The sequence below is a fragment of the Apodemus sylvaticus genome, chromosome 12, assembly GCF_947179515.1.
Source record: "Apodemus sylvaticus chromosome 12, mApoSyl1.1, whole genome shotgun sequence".
In the NCBI taxonomy this organism is placed as follows: domain Eukaryota; kingdom Metazoa; phylum Chordata; class Mammalia; order Rodentia; family Muridae; genus Apodemus; species Apodemus sylvaticus.
In genome coordinates, this window is record NC_067483.1 from 78456031 (window position 1) to 78480344 (window position 24314).

At 44.7% G+C, this 24314-nt stretch overlaps 1 protein-coding gene across 1 annotated transcript; it reads right to left on the reverse strand.

Moving 5' to 3' along the window:
• Window positions 1–1018: 1018 nt before the first annotated feature.
• Sdhc (succinate dehydrogenase complex subunit C) lies at window positions 1019–23756 on the reverse strand. The gene is made up of 6 exons (XM_052200374.1): window positions 23676–23756; window positions 17602–17658; window positions 15680–15781; window positions 10747–10808; window positions 7560–7723; window positions 1019–1722 (listed from the first exon to the last, which is right to left on the reverse strand). Exons 1-6 carry the CDS (start codon window positions 23693–23695, stop codon window positions 1618–1620), a joined length of 510 nt encoding a protein of 169 aa, XP_052056334.1. The 5' UTR covers window positions 23696–23756; the 3' UTR covers window positions 1019–1617.
• Between the last annotated feature and the right edge of the window lie 558 nt (window positions 23757–24314).

The window sequence follows — 24314 nt, forward strand, 5'->3', positions numbered from 1 at the left end:
ATCAGTTCAAGGCCCGTCTGGGCCACTTTGGGTACTTGATGAGGCCTGTCTCAGTGCTTGCCTAGCACGAGTGGGACCCTAGGCTCAATTTCTAGCACTGCGAAACTTCCCGGGCCTGTCGAGTAAAGTGGAAAGTAACCAACTGGAGGGCAGTCTGAGGAAGAGTTCCGGGCCAGTTGTGGATACATGGTGAATCCCTTTCTCCAAAGATTTCAAGAGACTAATGAAACAGCCCCCACCCCACCCCGCCCCGGGCCCGCCCCGCCTCTGCTGCCATGGATTTGAGTTCATGTTGTCTTGTTTAACTGCCATCAAGCACTCGTTCTTCAGTCCAGTGCTTTGACCAGTCTCTTGGAGCAGTGTTTTTCTTGGTGGTGGGGACTGACCCACAGGCCTTGTGCATACAACCATCATGGAACCAAATCTCTAGTCCCAAAATGGAGCGTTTACTCCAGAGTTGGCAAAAATCTATCAAAATAGCACTGCTGGCTCGGGAACTTGTCTAGTGGTACAGTGCTTGCTAACGCACGAGGACCTGGCTTTGACCACTAGCACCAAAAACCAAGCACCCTTGCTAAGGATTCAGGGTCTCAGTAGGGGTAAGATAGCAAGTTTTCCCATTGTATATGTTTTCTATAATTCTGAAAACCTGTCCTGCTTTAAGATTCTCTTCTACTCCCCCCACCCCCCAAATCTATCTAGCCCTTAGCCGCCTCCTCCACTGGAGCTAGGTGTCACAACCAAATCACTGTTGTAGTATTTGCCAGTCACCCACAGGGGTGGATGCGGCCCTGTAACAGCCCAAAGCTCTCAGCCTTCTTACTGTTCTCTACCAAAATCTTTTGACTACTTGGATGTGATCACCTCAATTTTTTTCCAGCTGGTAGGGCAAACTATTTCCCTGCTGGGAAATTTCATAGTGGAAGGAGGGGTGTTGTGTAAATGCCCAAGATCCAAAGGAAGGGGCAGAAATTAGACCCTTTCTTTAGACTGTCACTAGATTCCAAAGAGTCAGACATAAAATGAGTAGTACTTTAATCATATCCAAAGAAAGGCGTACATGAATTTAGATTAGAAAATATGACAGTAAAGGTACATTTTCCTAGAAATGAAAAACAGAACAGAAACTTAATACAATTTTTTTGATCTTTCTCATACATCCAAAGCTGTGTCTCTTTTCCCCAACAATGAGCTCCCAGGATCCAAGTTGCTCTTTATCTCCCTCTAGTTGGGCAGGACAACCCCTCCCCTCCACCTCTTCTCTCAGTCATGCTGCGTGGGTGCTAAAGGCCCTGAGCTGACCAATGGACAGAAGTGTCCTTTAAGCCAGCAGCCCACAGGCAGTGGCACTCAGGGCGGCCACAGAACTGGCATTGTTTCCACTGTCTCAGCAAGAAGCAGCGGACAGCTGACCCTCAGCACGAATCAGAGTCAAATGTGGAGCGGGACTGAGGGCTGCAGGGCCCAGGACAACGACCTCCTCCTCCGGCTCTTTAAGCTTCTCAACTGTGTGTGGCATCTAAACAAATCAAGGGAACCTTGGTGGCTGGAAGGGTGACAAAGAGGACTATAAATCAGTGTGATAATGTACAGGACGGTGCTGGAAACCCCAGCTCTTCACAGGGCCGCCAGCCCCGCAGAGCACAGCACAGTGAGAACCACGACCGCCATTCCGGACATCCAGACCTGGGGCATCGCCAGGCCCTTTCCTAGGTCCCACACCTGTAGAAAAAAGAGGGGAAGGTTTTTATGTTTATTTTCAGCAATTAGAACTCCAGTCACGCTTACAACTCCTGTCTCAGAATGTTCTACCTACGGCACAGGTACCTCTCTTTTGGTGGGTTCCAGGGAAAAGCACCATATCCCTATGCCCCAGTTTCACACTTCTGAAAGTCACAACATGGTGCCTAACAAGTGACTGACAAGTCCTCTTGTGTGGCAGTGATGGCTGAATATTCTCCAGAGTGCCAAAGGCCCTCCACATAAAAGCTTCCATACTGTACAGATATAATCTCCTCTCCTTACTCGACAGCACATCTAGATCAGGGTTTCTGGAAAGGTATTCCTTCAAAACATACTTTTGTTTTCTGAGCTAGAATTTTGTTATATGGGTTGGGGATTTAACCTGGTAGAGCACTGGCCTAGTAAGCCCAAGGCCTCGGGTTCAGTTGTAGGGTTCCATAGCTGCCTGCAGCTATTACGAAGTGGGTTTCTGGAACAGAAGCTGAGGAATAAATAGGGAAGAGGGGCGAAAAGAAGTATGGCTAAGACAATATTCACTGATCAAAGCCAGAAACTTTAATGGCGCCAGACCTTTTAACAGTTTGGGCAAACCCTTCCCCCCAGACTCTAGGCTGAGTTCCGGTGGAAGTTGTCTAGCTTCTCTTGGAGGTCTTCGTCTTGACTGCTCCGGCAGCTGGGTGGGTCACCTGTTTAATTCAGGAATTCCTAGACCTGGAGGAACAATGAACTTAACCTTTACTTCCAGCACTCGGCCCTAGGTGGAGCAGGATCCTGGCTATCTGGGAGAAGTTAACCTTGACCAAAGTCAAACTCTGACCCAGTGCATGACTGCCCCAATATGGCTCTGTACATTCAGTTCTCAGCTGGGGTGGGAGGATCGTGTTACATGATCCCGATTAGCGTAGAATTCATTGTGTATCCAGGATGGACTCAACTCAAGATCCTCCTGCCTAAATTTCCTAAGTGCTGGGATTACAGGTGCTCACCATATCTGGACCAAACATATTTCTGCATCGTGTAGGCATTATGTGGATGTGGTTTAAGTTCTGCGGCTATAACTGCAAGATTCTTAAGCAATTTACTCACATAGCCTGTGATTCTCCAAAAGGGAATATGTATGCACAGTAGAGCCAGTCACAGAATTCTTCTTTGGTGAGGTCGTCCTTGAGGTCTCTGACATATTGGAGAATATTCCTGGGACCTAGCACTAATTCCTTCTCTCCACTTTGGAGACAGGATCTTGTAGATCCCAGGCAGGTTTTGAACTCATCCTGTAGCCAAGAAAACCCTTGAACTCGTGACCCTCCTACTCCAGCTTCTGAGCACTGGGATTACAAACCTCAGTCCATGTGGCGCTGGGGATCAAACCCAGGCCTTGTAAATGCTAGGCAAGTGTTCTACCAACTGAGCTCTAACTCCCCCTACGATCTCTTTTTGTTTATTTGTTTGGTTTTTTGAGACAGGGTTTCTCTATGCAGTATCCTGGAACGTGCTTTGTAGACAGGGCTGGCTTTGAACTCATAGAGATTCACCTGCCTCTGCCTTCCAAGTGCTGAGAATAAAGGTGTGCACCACCACACCTGGCTTTTTTGTTTGTAATCATTTTTAAATTATTTTATGTGCGCTCTTGCATTTCTTATTCTCTCACTCTCAGCTCCTCTCTTGCCCCCTCTTGGGCTCCCCTCCCCTCCCCCTCTCTCCACGTGGTCATGGCCGGCCTCTGCCTGTCTACTCTCTCTCTCTCTCTGCCTTTCTCTGCCTCCACTACCCCTTTAACTCCCATCCATGCCTGAATAAACTCTATTCTATACTAAAAAAAAATATTTTATGTGCATTGGTGTTTTACTTGTATGTATGTTTGAGGGTGTCAGGTTCCCTGGAACTGGAGTCACAGTTTTAAGCTGCCATGTAGGTGCTGGGACTTGGGTCCTCTAGGAGAAGAGCCAGTGCTCTCAACTGCTGAGCTACTGAGCTCTGTTTTCTTGAGACAGGGTTTCCCTATGTAGCCCTAGCTGTCCTGGAACCTGCTTTGTAGACCAGGCTGGCCTCAAACTCACAGAGATTCCCCTGCCTCTGCCTCCTAAGAACTCAGACTCTAACCCTCCATGTTTTTCTCTTTCTTTGCTCTTTTATCTTCTCCCAACCAGGACTTCACTGTACTGACCTAGGAGACACTCAAACTCCTAAGCTCAGGGTCCTCCCATCTCAGGCTCCTAAACAGCTGGGACTCCAGGCATTTACAACCACGACTAGCTCAACTGCAACCGAGTAGAAATGTATATATGTTTATGAAACATTAAAAAATATTTACCATTACTAATACATGCTATGCTATGTATTTTCTGTTCTATTAAATTCCTTTTCAATACGTGGACTATCTACCCACTGGGTCAAAGGGCACATTTTTTAAAACACAAGAACTGGGGACTTGTATATACTAAGTTGTAAAAACTTGCCTTGTATTTACCAAGTCAGACCTCAGCATTGAAAGCCAACCAAACCAAACCAAACACTAGACTCTCTGACTCTCTAAGGATACGCATGCTCAAGGGCAGGTCCCACCTCGTGGGCTGTGACCCCTTTGGGGTTGCATGTTCTATGTCCTGTGCACCAGATATTATGATTCATAACAGTAGCAAAAGTAAAGCTTTGAAGTAGCAGGAAAAATAGTATTATGATTGGGGGTCACAACACATGAGGAACCCCACGTACTAAGGGGCTGCAGCATTAGGAAAGTTGGGAACCTCGGCTTTAGGGTAAAAAGCAGTGTGCAGATTTTGTACTTGCACACACAGTGGCCTCAGCATATATTAACACACAAACCTCCACAATCTAACTAGAAAATGGACTGAATTAAGAATCACTGCAGAGAAATTTAGGGGGAATCCAGAAAAAAAAAATCAAGAGACCCTCGTCAGTCTCTACCCAGATGGCATCTTTGTGCAGACTGCACAAAGAGCTCCTTCGCTCAGTGCTTGTGAGACACTGAGTCCTCTGGGTAGCAGTGACAGGAGAAGCCTCCATAGGGAGGTCAAAGGCCCTACCTACCTCTCTCAGCACTTGGGAAGCCGAGGCAGATGAATCTCTGTGAGTTTGAAGCCAGCCTGGTCTACAGAGTGAGTTCCAGGACAGTCAAAGCTACAAAAGAACCCCAGTCTCCGGGGAGGGAGGAGGGAGGTCATGGTGGGGAGACCCTCCATCTTCTTTATAATCAACCATACCATTTCCCTTTACCTATTACATCTTCCAGCCAGACAACTGCTAAGAATACAATTTCATTAAAACATGACCTACACCCATGCTAGTGCTTGTCAGAAGGAAAACATAAAAGCAGATGTGCAGCTTAAGTAAAGCCTTTAGGTGCCTACTTTATCTCAGCAGAGACTGCCAGGACGGGCGGGAACCAGGCAGCAAGCCTGAGTCCTATGACTGCCAAATGACCCCAAGTCCAACTCAGTCTAGGACAAACACAACAGAAAGAAGAGCAGGCCCGAGCCAGGAGAGCAGGCCTCAGCTCATTCTCCTCACAGAGCTGTGTTCTGTGGAGTCAAAAGCCATTAATGAAACTGCCTTTTCTCTCCACTGTCTCCCTCAGGAATCGGAGTCACTTCAAATCAAACTGAACACTGCTCCGGGGAACACTTGATAAATACACTTAATTTAATACATCACTTAGCTCTTGCTTTTTTTTTTCCTCACTCAACTGTCTATTGGACCAGACTGGAATCCAGAGAATGTCTGTCTCTAAGGCTGGCTCTGAGGTGGAGGCTATAAAAGGTCAAACTAAGGCAAAAGCATCCAACTGACATTTTGCTTGGGTTCAGAAATAATGAAGACTGGAAAAAATATACTTTAATTACTTCTTGAAGAAGCATACAAGACTAGGGGGTCACAAATATGAACTCTTAAAATGCTCTGACCCCAAGGTAGCTCTGACCAAACTTTCATGCCTTTTGAGCTGGTGCTGGAGAGATGGTTCAGTGGTTAGGAGCGCTGGCTGACTCCCGGCACCCACGTGGTGGCTTACCACCATTTCTAGCCCGAATCCAGGGGATCTACCCTCCTCTCCTAGCCTCTGTGGGCACAGGCACATATACAATACACTAACACACATGCAGTCAAAACCCTCAGTGTACATAAAATAAAAACAGGTACTTAAAGATACAAGCCGGGTGTGCTGGCGTAAGTTGTTGACTACAGAATTCCAGAGGCAGACGCAGGAGACAGACAAGGCCATCCTTCTATAGACAGCCAGTTTAAGGCCAACCCCCCATGAAAGACTGTCTTAAAAAAAAAGAAAAGAAAAGGAAAGACAAAAAAAAATGGAATCTAAGACATCAGATTTTGTTTTTTTGAGACTGAATTTCACGTAGCCACGCCTAGCCTGAAACTCATTATGAGACCAAAGAGAGGGCTTCTTTCTTTCTTTCTTTCTTTCTTTCTTTCTTTCTTTCTTTCTTTCTTTCTTTCTTTCTTTCTTTCTTTCTTTTCTTTCTCTCTCTCTCTCTTTCTCTCTCTCTTTTTTTTTTGGCTTTTTCAAGACAGGGTTTCTCTGTGTAGCCCTGGCTGTTCTGGAACTCACTCTGTAGACCAGGCTGGCCTTGAACTCACAAATCTGCCTGCCTCTGCCTCCTGAGCGCTGAGATTAAAGGTGTGCACCACCACCGCCTGGCATGGGCTCATTTCCATTTGTTGCTGTTGTTGGAAATGATGTGTTTAAGACAAATCTGAAATCTGCTTTGAAATCAGAGACTTGCCTGCCTCTACCTTTGAGAGTTTGAGTTTAAATTATGTGGCAGCATGCTGTCTCCCCCATTACTATGTGATGCTGGGGACAGGTCCCAAGGCCTAGCCCCAATCTGAACTAGCACCATGTAGTGTTAGGATCAACGCAGGAGGTAACATGAATGGTTTTCAGCTGACTACCACATTCCTGACTTCAAGATCTGAATTTGGGATCCTAGTCAAGACTGGAGGCTCAGGAATGAATGTAATAGCAGATACTGAGGGGGCAAGGCCTGCCTGGCTACAGTGTGAGGACCAGGCAAACCTGGACAATGCAGCAAAGCCCTGTCTGAAACACAACAGTAATGCCGGCGTGTTCAGAGCCAGCCTTGGGTACACAGCAAATTTAAGGTCAACCTAGGTTTTATGAGACCCTGTCTCAAAAAGCCAAAAATGATAGCAGTCACTTACTATCCCAGCAGTTGGCAATTGAGTTAGAGGCAGGAGAATAAGAATTTCAAGGTCATTCTTGTCTAAATAGTGAATCTGAAGCCAGTCTTGACTACATGAGACCATCGGAGGTTTGGGGGGAGGGTTGGGGCTGGAGGAGACAGCTCAGTGTTAAGGGCACTACCTGTTCTAGAGGATCCAGCACAAAGGTGGCTCAAGCCACACCCTCTTCTGACTTCCACAGGTACCAACTATGTACATGGTACACACACACACACAGACACAGAATAAGACATAAATAAAATTAAAACAGATAGTCAAATAAGGTTAGGCTATATGTGGTGGTTCATGCTTATAATTCCAGTATCTGGGTGCAGAGTCAGGAGGATAATCCCAAATTCAAGGCTATCCTGATCTATATAGAATGGTCCTGGCCCACCAGGGCTACGTAGTGAGAGACTCTGTCTCAGAAGCAAACAAAAACTAGCTCTAAGGTCCAGCATCGGGAAGACCTTGGTTCAGTGACCCTAGCATCAAAAAGAGGGGGATGGGAGGGTAGGAAAGGGTACAAGAACAACAAGCTTAGAACCAAGGGAGTGCACCCGCCCAGCCTGCCCGCTCTTGACCCACAAGTAACTTACCAAGTGTCGAACCCCATTCAGCGCGTGGTACGTGAGAGGGAAGACCAGCACAAACTTAGCTGCGTAGATCAGTGTTGGCCCCAAACACAGGGACTTCACAAACATCAAATACGACTCAAAGTTCCCAGGAAGCAGCAGTGCTGACAGGCTAAAAAGAGAGACCCCTGAGAAAGAACACGAAGCTATCAGTTACAAAAAACGGAATGTATTAAACTGGGTTCTATGACTGCTCTTGACACCTGATATAATCCTTAACCACTTTGAAATAAGAAAAAATTTAGGTCGGAGATGTAGTGCACTTGCCAAGATATATAAGGCTTGGGTTTGAAATCTAGTGCCACACCAACCATGCACAAGGACCAGAGGTGGCTCAGCAGTGACGGGTGCACACTGGTGTTGTAGAGAACCTGAGTTTGGTTCCCAAAAACCCACACTGAGTAGCTCACACCACCTGTAACTCCCACTCCTGGGGAATCACACGCTTCCTGCCTTAGAGAGCACCTGAACTCATGTGTACATTCCCCTACAAATCTACACACATAATCAAAAATAATAAAAATAAACATATTCTTTACAAAACATGTAGGCTCAATAGCCAAGGGTCCTGCCTTCACTTCCAGAAGACCTGGGGTTCATTTTCCAGCACCCAAGTGGAACTAATGTTCATACCACCTGTAGCTCCATCTCTAGGGGAGCCAATGCCTCCCTCTGGCCTTCAGAGACTAGGCTTGCACATGGTACATAGATACACATGCAGGCAAAACACTTATAAATGTAAAAGTAGTTAACAAAACAAACCACATGTGGTTATACATGTCTATCATCCCAGCACATTAGAGACAGAGGGAGGAGGAACTGAAGTTCATTTCTGCTGGATGTGGTGAGCAGGCCTTGGATTCCAGCACTCAGGAGGCAGAGGCAGGCAGATTTCTGTTAGTTCGAGGCCAGTCTAGTCTACACAGTGTGTTCCAGGACTACACAGTGCACTTCAAGGGACCCTGCATCTATAGGCATCTATACATTTGGCACACACAAGCACACATACAGAGATACACACAAAAGTCTTAAAAAGAAATAGAAAAGTCTAAACTCATGCTCGACTTCCGTATCTCATGCTACAGTGAGAGGACATAGAGATCTGGCTCAGTAGGAGACAGCCTGCCTAGCATGGATGTGGTTCTGGGTTCAATCTCCAATCCCCAGCACCAGGAAAAAAAGGTTTATAGTGAAGGGCAAGCCACTAGGACTCTGTAATATGAGGTTGCAGAATGAGGCATTATAATATTATAATATAATTGTGTCTTGTAATTAAGGGATAGATATATTTAATTAAGGGATAAATATATTATAATTATCCCTTTTAATTAAAACCTCTTTTAATATCCCTCACAACAGAATAAAAACAAGCTTTATATGACAGAAGTCACCTACTGCTCTATCAGAATCTGGAAGGCTGCTAAGTCTGCAGTCAGCCTAGACTGTGAGTCCCAAGCTGGCCATGTGAAAAATACCTAAGAAATTAATCTGAGACTTCCTAACTCTCCCGTGGGTATCCACTATATTAGTCAGTGAACACCCCCTCTGACCCCCTTAGAACCTGGGTGCCAGAGTAGCAAAACAACACACAGCAACCAAGGCTACCCCACTGGATCACCAGAAAACGCTGGTAGTGCCTTTGCCTGGCTGCCTGGACCAGACCTGCAGGCTGTATGTCTGTAAAGTGCTATGTAGGGCTGTCTGATTGTCAGTAAGTGTTCTGCTACTTCTCGTAGCTGCCAAAAACTCTTTCAGACACTTCTTCCTAGAAAGCCCCCCAATCAAGATGAAACATCTAAAAGAACCCTGGGGAAGTGATCCAAGAGACCATCAAAACCCTGGAAACACCCTGTTATCTTTATCTCCAGTGTGGTTACACTAACCACTGTGACGTGCTCAGATCACCTGCTTCCTTTCAATCAGACCCAGGAGTACGCATGCCCTGACGTACAGTAAAGTACTTGCCAGCACGTCCTCTTCTAGTGACCACATCCCCATGCATTTCTATCTTGGGAACACAGACACCAAAACAAAGTACTCACAATGTGCACAGGGCTAAGAACAAGATCTTAAACTATGAATGAATGGCTATTTTCTGAGATGTCAGAAATTACCCACGCCAATTACTAATATAAACGGCAAGTATATTCAGAAGTATATATAGCTAATTAAATTCTCCGTCATAAGAAGATATTACAAGTGAAAAGAATGATAATCTAGGGAATCTCAAAGGAAACAGCAACTCTGTTTATGTAGACCAAGCTGGCCTCCACCTCACAGAGACTGGCCTGCCTTTGCCTCCTGAGTGCTGGGATTAAAAGGATGCATGACCAGGCTGGAGAGATAGACGGCTCAGCAGTTAAAAATACTGACTGCTCTTCCAAAGGACCTGGGTTCGATTCCCAGCACCCACACAGCAGCTCACGGCTCCTGTATCTCTAGTTCCAGGGGACCTGACACTCAGAAACACCAGGAATAACACCAACATATATAAAAATAAAAATTAAAAATTAAAAAAAAAAAGCATGTACTACCTGGTCTTGTTTTTAGCTCTTTTTTTTTTAATACTTTAAAAGATTTGTTTGTATTTTGTTTTATGTGTATGGGGTTATAACTACATATGTGTATGTGTACCAATTGTGTGCCTTGTGTCCATGGAAGCCAGAAGACGGTAGTGGATCCCCTGGACCTAGAATTGCAGATGGTTGTGCGCTACCCTAGGAACCAAACCAAGTCCCAGTCCTCTACAAGAGTAGCAAGTGTGACTGAGGTTAGTAATAACGTAGGGATTCAATCAATTCAAGGAATGAATTAATGAAAAGCTTAGAGGGAACCAGGTAGCGGTGGCACACGCCTTTAGTCCCAGTACTTGGGAGGCAGAGGCAGGTGGATTTCTGAGTTCGAGGCCAGCCTGGTCTACAGAGTGAGTTCCAGGACAGCCAGGGCTAAACAGAGAAACCCTGTCTCAATAAAATTAAAACCAAAAAAAGAAAAGAAAAGAAGTAAAGCTTTAGGATTCACACTCATTCTAAATCAAGCTGCAGAGGTGCAGAGGAGGAGGCAGGGGTGAAAGGCAGGGTAAGAGCAGTTCTTCCATGAGATGTGTGTGTATGCATGTGCGTGTCCATGTGTGTGCAATATACATACATACCTCCACTCAAGGCTATACCAGAGCCACGGTGACAAACGGACAATGCCATAGGAAGAGACCATCTACAAAGAAACACACAAAGACAGTTTTAACAAGGAAAGGATGATGAAGCTCTTCTGGTTTTGTTTTGGTTTTAGGATGACCTAATTTAAAAACAAAAATCAAAAACAAAAAACAAAACCAGCTGGGGCTAGAGAGATGGCTTCATGGCTAAGAACACTTGTTACTCTTGCAGAAGACCTGGGTTAGATTCCCAGTACCTGTATGGTGGTTCACAACCATCTGTCACTGCAGTTCTGGGGATCTCACACTTGTTCTAACCTCTGAGAGAACAGGGACACACTTGGCATATACAAATTCACGCAGGCAAAACACTCATATACATAAAATAAATCTTTAAAAACAAAAACAAGAAAACCTCACCTAGCTTTCATATTCCTATTTTTACTTTCTAATTTCAAAGTAAAAACTTTGGCTGAGTACACAGCTCAGAGATCGATATCATGCACGATGCCCTGGGCTCACCCCACTGCAAAAAAGAAGAAGAAAAAGTATTTAAAAAGTATCTCAAAGCCAGGTACTGGTGGCACATGCCTTTAATCCCAGCACTTGGGAGACAGAGGCACGAGAATCTCTTGAGTTCCAGGACAGCCTGGTCTACAGAGTGAGTTCCAGGATATCCAGAGCTATATAGAGAAACCCTGTCTGGAAAAAACAAAACAGAAGTAAGTAAATACACAAACAAATAAATAAAAATAAAATATCTCTTGGAGCTACAGAAATTGTTGAGCAGTTAAGAACACTTGCTTCCCTGCAAAGGTCAGAGGATCAGTTCTAAGCACCCATGACAAGGTGTAGCCCAGCTCCAGGGGATCTCACGCCCTCTTCTGGCCTCTGTGGGCAGAAGGCGTGCAGGTGGTGTACATATATACACACAGACACAACACTTACACATATAAAATAAGTTATCCCTGACTTTACCAAACCAAGTATCTGCTACTGTTAAGAACAGAGAACACATACTGTGATTAAACCATTAGCTTCTGCAAGAGCAGAAAACTCTGTATGTGTAATAAAAACATCACAATTCAAAATCCTTTCACCCGGGTCCCCATCTGGGTATCAATTAGAGGGGTACAACTAGAAAGCAATCACACTGGTTGTGATGACTCACACCTGTAACCGCTGGGCTACACAGTGATAGATAGACAGGGAGGGAGCGAGAGAGGGCGAGAAAGAGATCTTTAAAGAGTTCAAGAACAGTCTGGATCAAATAGGAGGACTCTTTCGGAAAGCGTGTGGCTACTGCAGACATCTTTGACTGATAGATGACTTGGGAAAGAGTTCCATGTTTCCTGCCATTTCTTTTTTTCATGCAAACTTCCATAAATAGACCTAATGTCATTTTCTTCAAATGAACTGTGAAGAAAGGCCAAGCTTATTCGGGATTTTCTCCATCACTGTTAAAGTGGAAACTTACAGTTCTTTGAAAAGTTATTATATCAAATGATGTTTTGCCAAAGCAGACACGTGAAAGACTTTTCCTGAAGCGGACACAGGGGAAAGGATGTTTGGCTATAGCAGACACGTGAAAGGGCGCTTGATGGAGGAGCATAAAGACGACCCACGGACAGTGGGAGACAGCACTGAGCCTTGCTTCAGTTTGCTCCGCCTCGCTAGTCTTGGCTAACAGCAAACATGTGTTGGTTCACCTGACATAGCCTTGTTGAGCTCAACTTGTGATAACTGACACTGAGAGACTCGCCTAGGAACTGCTCGTGAGGTCCTGGGGCAGCTTGCCCCTTCTGTGGTCTTGCCTCAGGCCGGCTGGTGAGCCTGGTGGTTCCTTCAGGACTGAACTACAGCTGCCTGGGGTCTGCCTGCTGAGAGGACTGGTCTACAAGTTGCTGCATCATATCTGATGTTTGCTACAGGACTGAGCTGCTGTCAAAGAAGGTTGAGTTCGCCCCAAAGAACTATTGCTGAGCAGGTCCACTTCCCCGGTATCCTAATAACTTTTCTCTTCCACTACCTCTGCTGGCTGGTGAACTAGAAGAGAGGCTGAATCCTTATTAAAAGTAGGTTGAGCCAGGCGGCAGTGGCGCACGCCTGTAATCCCAGCACTCTGGGAGGCAGAGGCAGGAGGATCTCTGAATTCGAGGCCAGCCTGGTCTACAGAGTGAGTTCCAGGACAGCCAGGGCTATACAGAGAAACCTTGTCTCAAAAAAAAAAAAAACAAAAAAACAAAAAAACAAAAAAACAAATCCAAAACACCAAAAAAAAAAAAAAAAAGTAGGTTGCAAAAAATATATGCCTATACAGTTTGTTATCCTAACCCTCCCCAAACCATCTCTCTCTCTCTCTCTCTCTCTCTCTCTCCTTCATTTTTTGAGACAGGGTTTTACCAATTATCTTGTAAAAGATTTCACTATAGAATACTAAGATCGCTTATTAACCTCTTTATGTTAGGGTACAATGTCCAATTTCTGCAATTAAAATTATTTCTGGAATCTGAGTTGGGAAAAAAACCCCAAAGGGTTGTGGTATTTGTGGAGGTGGCTAAAAAAATGGCCAGTATCCCCTGGCAGGAAGCCAAGCGGAGAGGGTAGCAAGGCTCAAGATGCTTTGCTGAGTCAGTGTTTATCTACTTTTAATTTTTAAAGAGGTCTGCAGAGATTTTCTTAGAAGACAAAACAAAATCAGCTAGTACTTTTATTTCTAGAAGTATACAAATCCATACATAGCCATATATACATGTGAAGTGATCACAGACAGCTCTTTTAAGGAAAGGACCTACAGTTAAGGATGGTCTCACAGCAATAACACATCTAGCACCCCAACACTGGTGCCACACTAAAGAACACCTAGTAGCCACAGCTACAATTTGAGCATCAGAATAAATAATGACTGTAAAAGAGTATAACTTTTGTGCAAAATAGCAAAATAGGAATCCTTGAAAGAAAGCAAGGTTTGCCATACAGAGAGAGAGAGAGAGAGAGCGAGAGAGAGAGAGAGAGAGAGAGAGAGAGAGAGAGAGAGAGAGATCCAAAGAGCACGTTCAATAAGACAAGTATGAAGGTGCTCAACCTTTAATCTTGGTATTTGAAAGGTAGAAGGGGCCATCCCTTGGATAAGAAATCCAAGGCCATCCTCAGCTACATAATGAGTCTGAAGCCAGCCGGAACTACATAAGGCCTGTCTAAAACACCAAAAAATATACTAGTGAGGCACAAAGCCAAGCAGTGTCCGTGGCCTCCAGAAGCTAGAAACTACGAGTTTCCCTACAGCCAAGTGAAAAGAATGCAGCCTTGGATAACATGTCTATTTATTTTAAAATATTTCATTTATTAATTTAGTGTACCACAGTCCGAGTTGAACCTTGGGGGTCAAACCTTAGAGGTCAATTCTCTCTTTCCACCAGAGGGTCAAACTTAAGTCATCATTCTTAGTGACAAGAACTTCAACGTACTAAACCATTTTCTCAGTCTAGTAACTTAATTTAGATTAATGTGAGGAGCCATTTCTCTAATAGTGCAAAAATATACATTTGCATGTTTGTCTTATAGCTCAGGCTGGCCTTGATTTTGCTATTAAACTGAGAATGAAATTAAACTCTTGATCCTCCTGCCTCAGCACCGCAAGTGCTATGATTACAAGTATGCACACAATTGCCACTGTGGTCAGCCTCAAACAACAATTTTTCACCTGAGACAGGGTTTCTGTGCATTGCACTGGCTGTCCTGAAACTCACTCTGTAGACTAGGCTGGCCGGAAATCAGAGATCTGCCTGCCTCTGCCTCCCAAGTGCTGGGAGTAAGGGCATGCGCCATCACCTGGTCTTCAAATGGTGATTTTTTTTTAATATTTTATTTATTTATTATATGTAAATACACTGTAGCTGTCTTCAGACACCAGAATAGGGTGTCAGATGTCTTACGGATGGTTGTGAGCCACCATGTGGATGCTGGGATTTGAACTCATGACCTTTAGAAGAGCAGTCGGTACTCTTACCCACTGAGCCATCTCTCCAGCCCTCAAATGGTGATTTTTAAGATCAAACATTCTAACAAAACACTCTAATGTTAAAAGATCTTGATACTCATAAGCTAAGGAGTCACAGGAGAGAAGTACTAGAAGTCAATTTAGAACAAGTAAACCATTAGGCCTCTATAAGAGTAGAAAACACCTCAATTAAAAAATACACACCATAGACTCAAATCTGGGCAGAGGTGTTGCAGACAGCATTCAGTGTTGTGTAGTGTGATGGTAACGTACACCACAAAGTGTGCGTGCTGTGTACTCAGACAAGCAATGCGGGACGCACGACCTGCTCGCTTTTCAATGATCATCTTGGCAGCTGTGCATTCTGAAGTCCTTTACCTGTTGCCGGCTTTTTCAAGACTCTCACATGGACAATCCAGGTTAAGAAGCTGGAGGCTAGCTTTCTCATCCTCTCTCTCATCACTCTCGCCTCTTGGCACTCTCACCTCTCTGCCCCTCTTGGCTCTCCTCCCCTCTCCCCTCTCTCCATGTGGTGGTCATGGCCAGCCTCCATTTCTCTACTCTACTCTCTCTGCCTCCCTAACTCCCATCCTCTGCCCTGAATAAACTATTCTATAACCAAAAAGAAAAAGGAGGAGGAGGAGGAAGAGGAGGAGGAGGAGGAGGAGGAGGAGGAGGAGGAGGAGGAGGAGGAGGAGGAGGAGGAGAAGGAGAAGGAGAAGGAGAAGGAGAAGGAGAAGAAGAAGAAGAAGAAGAAGAAGAAGAAGAAGAAGAAGAAGAAGAAGAAGAAGAAGCAGCAGCAGCAGCAGCAGCAGCAGCAGCAGCAGCAGCAGCAGCAGCAGCAGCTGGAGGCTAATGTATGCAACGCCATCTTTACTGGCCAGCCCACTGCTCCCATGCTGTAAGACCATGCGGCTCCAGGGCCCTTACCTGTAGATAGTCAAATGGGGAGAGAGAGGACGGTTTGAACTCGTGTTCTTATTCCAGAATCGCGCCATCTCTTCCTTAGCTGTGGTTCCCAAAGGAGCAGCACTAAAATAAAACAAAAGGGTCAAAAGGGACGAAAGCACAGATTTACACAGCAGACAGTGTACTCTAAAGTTTTATTTTATTCTTAGTTGTGTGTGTCTATGTGTAGGTGTGTATGGGTGTGTGTGTCTTAGTGCTGAGGCCTGAAGAGGTACTGCAGCCCCTAGAGCTGGAGTAATAGCGCTTGTTCGCTACCCCGCATGGGTGCTAGGAACAGATTTGGGTTCTCTGCAAAAACAGTACCTGCTCTTCTACTGTATTCACTAGCCGCCTAAAGTGCCCTTTTTAAAAAAGATATTACAGGATCTGCAAGACTGCTCTGTGGGTAAAACCAACTCCCATAAAATGTCTTCTGACTTCTACCTGTAAACCCATGAGCCCCAACAAACACACATTAATAAATATATTAAAAACAAGCAAACAAATAAAAAAGACAAGGGCTGGATAACTGGCTCAGAAGTTAAGAACAGAGGCTGTTCTTCCAAGGAGCTGAGTTTGATTCCCAGGACCCACGTGGTGGCTCACAACAGTAACTCTAGTCCCTGGGAGTCAACTGGCCTCCTGGGCACTGAGTGAATGTGGTACGCAGGCAGAACACTCATACACATAACATTAAAAAAAATCAGAAAGAGATAAGGTAGCACCCACTAGCGGAGGCAAGAAGACTGGAAGTTCAAGGCCAGCCTGGACCACACAGTAGGTACAGGGCCAGCATAGACTACATAGAAAAACCAATTCAAAAAGCAAAAGAACTCATGACAGTAAAAACCTATCATAGCACTTGGGAGATAGGAGGAGGAGGATAGGGAATTTTCTATCATCCACATAGCAAGTTCAAAGATAGCCTGAACTTACATGAAACCCTGTCTCAAAACAAAATACAACAAAACAAAATAAAACCCAACCCTAAAAAAATAAACGAGAACAAGACATGACAGCTAAGTACATTTATGAGCCTAACTAGATTCTGGCTGTAGGGAAAAAAGGTTGTAGCACTATAAAGTACATTATTGGAACAAACAGAAAGACTGAAAATCAACTGAGTATCAAATAAGCATCCATCAGTTAATTTATTAAACTTAATGATTATGCTTTTATAATTATACTGTTACATAAGCAAACAACGTTAGTAACTGATGGATCTGGACAGAATGCACACAGCGCCACACACGGCACTGAATGTCTGTAACGGCAGCACCAGAGGTTGACAGAGAAGGAGCACTTAAGATCATCAACAGCACGCTGGACAAGATATCAAGACTTACCTCAGAAATCGGAACAATGAAACCAACATAAAGAAACAAAAATGGGCCTGGCAGCGGTGGTGCACTCCTTTCATCCCAGCACTTGGGAGGCAGAGGCAGGCAGATTTCTGAGTTTGAGGCCAGCCTGGTCTACAGAGTGAGTTCTAGGACAACCAGGGCTACAAACCCAAAGAACAACAATAATCAAACAAAAAAAAAGCACCATTTTTATATATTTTCTGAAAGTGTAAAGTATATATTTCCAAGATAAAACCTTTTAAAAAATTGTTGAAGGCAATTGCTGATATCAACAACAAGGAACAAATATTTAGTAGGAAAAAATATATTTAAGAACTAAGACCTGAAACTACTTGAAATTAAGGGCTTTTTGTTGTTTTGATAAAGGATTTTACTATGTAGTCCTGGCTATCCTGGAATTCCCTATGTAGACCAAGCTAGCCTCAAACTACCAGAGATCCACCTGCCTCTGCAGGCATGTGCCACCACACCCAGCCTTCTACTGCCTTTTCGTGGGAGAAAACAAAAGTTAATAAAATATGCACAGACATTGGAACTTACTTTCTGAGACAAAGCTGAGTATTAAGGTGGGCTCGGAGGCAGTGGCGGCCGACGTGTCTGAAAGAGATTAAAGAACACAAACTGAGAGGTCAACAGCAGCACCTCAGCCTCCCCTCCTTTGTCCGAGATTGCTGTTGTTGTTAATTATATTTTCATCCAGTGAGACAGGGTTTCTCTGTGTAGCCCTGGCCTCCTGGAACTCACTCTGCAGACCAGGCTGGCCCAGAATCAGAGATCCACCTGCCTGTGTCCCTCCTGCTGGGATTAAAGGCGTGCACCACCATGCCCAGCTCCTTTGTATTCTATCAGATGTGGAAAGGCTGACTGAAAATGAAATGAGGGCTGAGGGTATAACTTGGTGTAGAATGTACGCCTAATACACGTAGACCCTGGGGTCAAGCTCCAGCATCAAACCCATAAAACAGTGCCCCTAGTTTCTACCTGACAAACTGCAACTTAAAGACCAGGCTTGGGTGGGCACACCTGCCACCTAGCAACTGGTGGCAGAGACAGAAGGGTCACAAGTTTAAGAACAGCATTAGCAACATAAAGAGTCTGAGGCTAGTCTGAGTTACATGGACCGGACTATCTCAAAATGGAAGGAAGGAAGGAAGGAAGGAAGGAAGGAAGGAAAGAAGGAAGGAAGGAAGGAAGGAAGGAAGGAAGGAAGGAAGGAAGGAAGGAAGGAAGGAAGGAAGGAAGGACTACATACAACTCAGTAGAATGTTTCAATAAGATTATAATTCTAGAAGTTGTGAGGCTGAAACAGGAGGATGACAAGTTTCAGACCAGCATGTGCTACAAAACAAGATCCTGTCTTAATTTAAAAAAAAAATAAAAGAAAGAAAAGTACAGTTACACTCCAAGTAGAGGGTAACCAGAAATACTGCCTACAAATACAAAATAAAGGGTTTTTTGGTTTTGTTTTGTTTCTTTTTTTTCTTTTAGTTTTTTGAGACCTTCTTTGGTTTTTAAGGGCTTCTTTATGTCCTGGCTGTCCTGGAACTCACTCTGTAGGCCACACTGGATTTGAACTTAGAGATTCACCTGCTTGCACTTCATAAAGTGCTGGGATTAAAGCACCCGGAACAAAGCAAAGTTTTAAATGATTACTAGGTGAAAAGATGAGAGCCAACAATATTAAACAGAAACAAATCTGCTGTTTTGAGACAAGGCCTCATGTAGTTTTAGGCCAGACCCACACTTACTATGTAGCTAAACTATGTCTGCCTCCCCTGTCTGTCTTCAGAACATGGGTTTGGTGATGGTGGTTGCTTGTTTTTTTTGTTTTGTTTTGTTCTTTCGAGTCAGGGTTTCTCTGTGTAGTCCTGGCTGTCCTGGAACTCACTCTGTAGACCAGGCTGGCCTGGAACCCAGAAATCCACCTGCCTCTGTCTCCCAGAGTGCTGGGATTACAGGCGTGCGCCACCATGCCCGATGGGCGGTTGGTTGTTTTTTTAAAGCTAGGTCTTACAGGAAGTGGTTAAATAAAACACAAATGTTTACTGGGGAGGGGGGAGGCTTTAATAGTTCAGTGGCACAGTGACCACCTAGCATTCAAAAGGTAAGGCTTGGGGTTTAACTTCCAGCACTGCAAAAACAAAAAGCCAGGATAAGTAATGAGAAGCACATAGATTATGTATAGCAGAGAACTGATCCAATGGATGAATTAAAATGTGAAGAACAAGGGATTTGAGGATGGACAGCCCTAACCAGGTAATTTTAAAAACTACCACCTGAATTTGAAGCTGGGGAGATGGCTCAATGGATAAAAGCACTTTATATAAACTTAACAACCTGAATTCAATCCGGAAAAACCCACTTAAAGGTAGAAGAAGGGGGGCAGGTCTGGTCTTCCAGAGGTCCTGAGTTCAATTCCCAGCAACCACATGGTGGCTCACAACCATCTGTAACGGGATCTGATGCCCTCTTCTGGTGTGTCTGAAGACAGCTACTGTGTACTCACATACATTAAGTAAGTAAATATATCTTTAAAAAAGGTGGAAGAGAACCAACTGTACAAAGTCCTCCTCTGACCGACACATGTGCACACAGGTACACACACATAAGCACACGCAGTAATAATAATTAATACTTTTTTTTTAAATAAAAAGTTACCATCAACTTCCAGATAACAGAGATAAACTTCAAGGCACAAAGCTTCTCATATAATAGTAAAAAAAATACAGGAAAAAGCACAGACTCTTTATCATTCCCACACAAAAGATAACTATTTTCTACCTAAAAGTTGCTATTTAAAAAAAAAATTACAGCCGGGCAATGGTGGCACACGCCTGTAATCCCAGCACCCTGGGAGGCAGAGGCAGGTGGATTTCTGAGTTCAAGGCCAGCCTGGTCTACAGAGTGAGTTCCAGGACAGCCAGGACCACACAGAGAAACCCTGTCTCAAAAAAACCAACTCAAAAAAAAAAAAAAATTACAGGGGCTGGATGGAGAGATGGCCCAGTAGCTAAGAGCACCTTGCTGTCCAGAGGGCTAGGGATGGCTTCCCAGCACCCACCTGGTGCTCACAAGCATCTTTAACACCAGCTGCAGCAAATCCATGACCCTTTTCTGGACTCTGAAGGTACCAGGCATTTGATACGTGGACGGACATGCATGCCGGCAAAACACCCATACACAGGAAACAATTAAATTACATTTTCTTTTGTATGTGATGGTGCATGCCACAACACAAGTTGGGGATCAGACAGCGATTTGCAAGGACTTGGTTCTCTCCTTCCGCTGTGTGGATTCTAGGGATCAAACTCAGGTAATCAGGCTTGTAAACCTGTAACCCCAGCACTCAAGAGGTAAGCCACAGGAAGACTGCTGTAAAATTCAAGGCCATCTTGATCTGAACAGAAATCTCCAGGCTTGCCAGGGCTATATTCAATACGCTGTCCAAAAAGCAGAAAAGGAAAACAAAACACACACACTCTTTAATCTCCTCATTCTAGCCAACATGTTCAAAGCATTTAGGAAAGTGACCAGAATGCAGTTAGTTATAGAAGTGAAAACTTCTTCCCTATGTTAATTCAAGGTAACTAGTCATTCACTATGTACAAGGCATTGTGGAGATGCAAGAGCTCATTAAGATCTAAGAAACTGAGTCTCGTGGCAGTGGCACACACGTTTAATCCCAGCCCTCGGAGGCAGAGGCAAATGGATCTCTGTGAGTTTGAGGCCAGCCTGGTGTACAGACAGGGCTACACAGAGAAACCCTGTCTTAAAAAACAACGAAACAACAGATCCAGCCATCTTCTCAATGGGTTCATGATACTAGATACACAATCATTTCAAGAGCCTTATATGCTACTCTAGAGCGCTGGGGCCCATCAGTAGAAGGGGAAATCTAACCAGCCCTTCTTCAGCTCTCTCCCTTTCCTTCCCTTTGAGGCGAGAGGTGAATGCAGACATTGTGTACCCAGGGCTCTCAGAAAGAAGTGGGAACAAATCTCTTTACATCGACTGAATTGTCTCTGAGGCTGCAGGGCGTACATTCCTCACACCAAGCTAGGCCCAGTCACTCAGCTACCCAGCAAGAGTTTGCAGATGTGGGTTGGAATCTATCGCACGCTCTGTCTGCTGCTATTGTTCCCCAAATACCAGTGCAAGCTTTGCACAAGGCCCCTACAGAAACAAGCTGTTCAAACTTGACAACCTTGGTTGAGAGTAGTTATCTATCTTTGCCTTTCATGTGAAACCAGAAACTCTGAAAAGACTCTTCACACTGGGAATGGAGTTTAAGACGTTACAGCTAGGAGCCTATGAGGCCGTTCAGAAAGAGGAGGCACTTGCCACCAAGCGGGACAACCTGAGCTGGACCCTTGGGATTCACAATTGTCCTCTGACCCCTATACACAAGCCATAGCACGTGTGCACCCTCCTACACTGATACTAAAGAAAAGCGGGGGGAAAACCCATAAAAGGTTATAGTTGGAAGCAAGTTTTTGTTTTGAGACAGTATCATGCTCTACAGCCCAGGCTGGACAGCAACTCACTATATAGCTCAGGCTGGCTTCGATCTTATAGCAGCCAGCCTCCTAAATGCTGAGACAGGTGGGGTGTGCCTATAAGCAGCTGATTAAGTCATTTATGGTGTGGCATTTACATATGCCCTGTGCACATTCTCTTATACTTCTAGTAATTTCTATATTACTTATAATGGCCATTACAATTTAAATATTCTTTTGGGGGGGGGATTCTTTTTTGTTTTTTTGGTTTTTTTTTTTTTTTTTGGTTTTTTTTTTTGTTGTTGTTTTTTTTTTTTGGTTTTACAAGACAGGGTTTCTCTGTGCAGCCCTGGCTGTTCTGGAACTCACTCTGTAGACCAGTCTGGCCTCAAATCTGCCTGCTTCTGCCTCCCCAGTGCTGGGATTAAAGGCATGCGCCACCACTGCCCAGTTCTTTCTTTTTTTAAGATTTATTTATTCATTATATGTAAGTACACTGTAGCTGTCTTCAGTGCACTCCAGAAGAGAGTGCAGATCTCGTTACAGATGGCTATGAGCCACCATGTGGCTGCTGGGATGTGAACTCAGGACCTTTGGAAGAGCAGTCTTAACTGCTGAGCCACCTCCCCAGACCCACAATTTAAATATTCTGTATATTATACTCTATGGTCTAAGGTAACGGGATAGGAGGAGCTACTTATGTACAATCCATACACAAGAATATGGAAAAAATTTACTTGTAGATACAACCAATCTACATGCCAACATGAGGACAGAAGGTGCCGAGAACAATTCTCTAAGTGCGGGATGACAGAACATCTGAATGACAGAAGGTCACACCTACAGGTCCACTCCCATGGACTCGGCTAATACTTGGCAGGTAGCACACTCAAACTGCTTAGGTAAGTAGGTTTTCAAATATTTTCCACCTGAGACTGGCTAGACCCAGGAGGAACCCAAAGATGAAGATGCTACACACTCATCCTGAAACTCCTAAAATAAATGTCTGGAACCAATATGATCACTTTAAGCTAAGTACTAATCATTGACCCAATATGCCCTAACATTCACAAACATGTGTACATCATAGAATCTGAAAGCATTCAACTATGATCAAAATTATGAACAAAAGATGCAGCTCTGGAAAACCTGGTCCTGTCCTATGGCTATGAGAATATGCAGCAAGATAAAAATAAAGGAGAAAGATAACCAACCCAAACTCCCAAAGACTCACTGTTACAAAGAAAAACTAAACAGAATCCCTCTATTTTTATACTGCATGACAGAAGTGGAAAGAGAAATGAAAACATATCTGGGAGAATCAGGGTCTGGAATCTCAACAGCACTAAAGCTAACTTTCCATAACAAATAATTTCCAAAAATAGGACTGGCACAAAACTGTGTTGGGATTTGTACCAGAAATGTCACTAGCCCTTACAACTATATAAAGGCTCTGGGAATGATACCTAATGAGTGCAAAATTCAAAACAAAAGAAAATCTAAGCTATTTCTCTGGCCAGAAAATTAACACTTTAGAGAAAGGCGGTGATATCCACCCCATTGCCCTGCTAAACCAGAATTAAAACAAAACAACGTGGATTTCCTGGGCAGCATTAAGAGACCCACTGTGGATACTATTATTGACCTTGGCTTGGGAGGGATGCATTAGGAAACCCTATAGTCTCCATGGTTTCCAGCAGCAGAATTGCCAGTTGTTAAAATCACAGACTAGGGGCCCCAAGGAGCCCCTCCCCCTACAATCCCTAAGTCTCCCCCCCAAAAAAATTGCAGGCCTAGGGGCCAGCTGCTCTCGAAGTTACAGCAGGTTTTTGAGGCTCGGACCTGAGTGGGACCACAAGAGTGGTCTGCGAAGAGGCTTCAGACGTGGGCGAGGCAGAGACAATGACAGCCGCGCCACTCGGTCATACAGTGACCTCTAAGCCCTTCCGAGCCTCTCCGCGAGGAAGACGGGGTGCTAAGATCCCAGGGGCGCGGCCTGCACACCCACGGGTCCTTTCCCAGCCCCCGCACGGCACACGCCGCTGTCACCCCCTGAGGGATCAATTCAGGTTCCCCAAGGGTCGCGGGCGTGGACTCCCAGCCCCAGGCTAAAGTCACCTCAGCAAGAGCGCAGCCATCTTGAGTTCCGGCCTGGACGGAAGTGACGCATCGCTCCGCCCCCGTGTAGCCCGCCCTTTGGCGGAGGAGCCGGCGGGGGGCGGGGACAGGAGGCGGGGGTGGGGGTGGGGTTAGGGGACAGTCATGCGACATCTCTGAATTTTTAGGCTGGAACCTGCTCTGGGTTCTTCAGTTACGTCCCTGCGGATGGTGCTTATTGTTTTTTTTTTTTTTTTTTTTTTTTTTTGAAGGGTTGGGGTTTTTTGTTTTTTCTGTTTTTTGTTTTCAGTTCTTCGGTTTTCCTCTCGAACCAGTTTCTAGCATCGTTCGCCAAAGTTTTGACAAAATCTCCAAGTGGTCAAAATTAATGCATTTACCTGCCTGAGTGTTTATTTTGTAGGGCTCGCTCTACCAGACAGCAGCTTAGCCGGTTTATTCCCTGAGGATTTCAGAGGCTCACTTCAACCCCCTCCTTCCAAGTTGTCCTAAAAATCCCCGAGTTAGCTGGCTGACACCAAGGAAAAAGCTACTTTGGCCTTTCTCTGAACTTGGTGCCTCCTTGTGGCTTCTCAGCCCTAAATAGGCAAGCACTATACCTTTAAGCCGTATCCCCAGCAAGATAAGCACGCTGTACCCCAA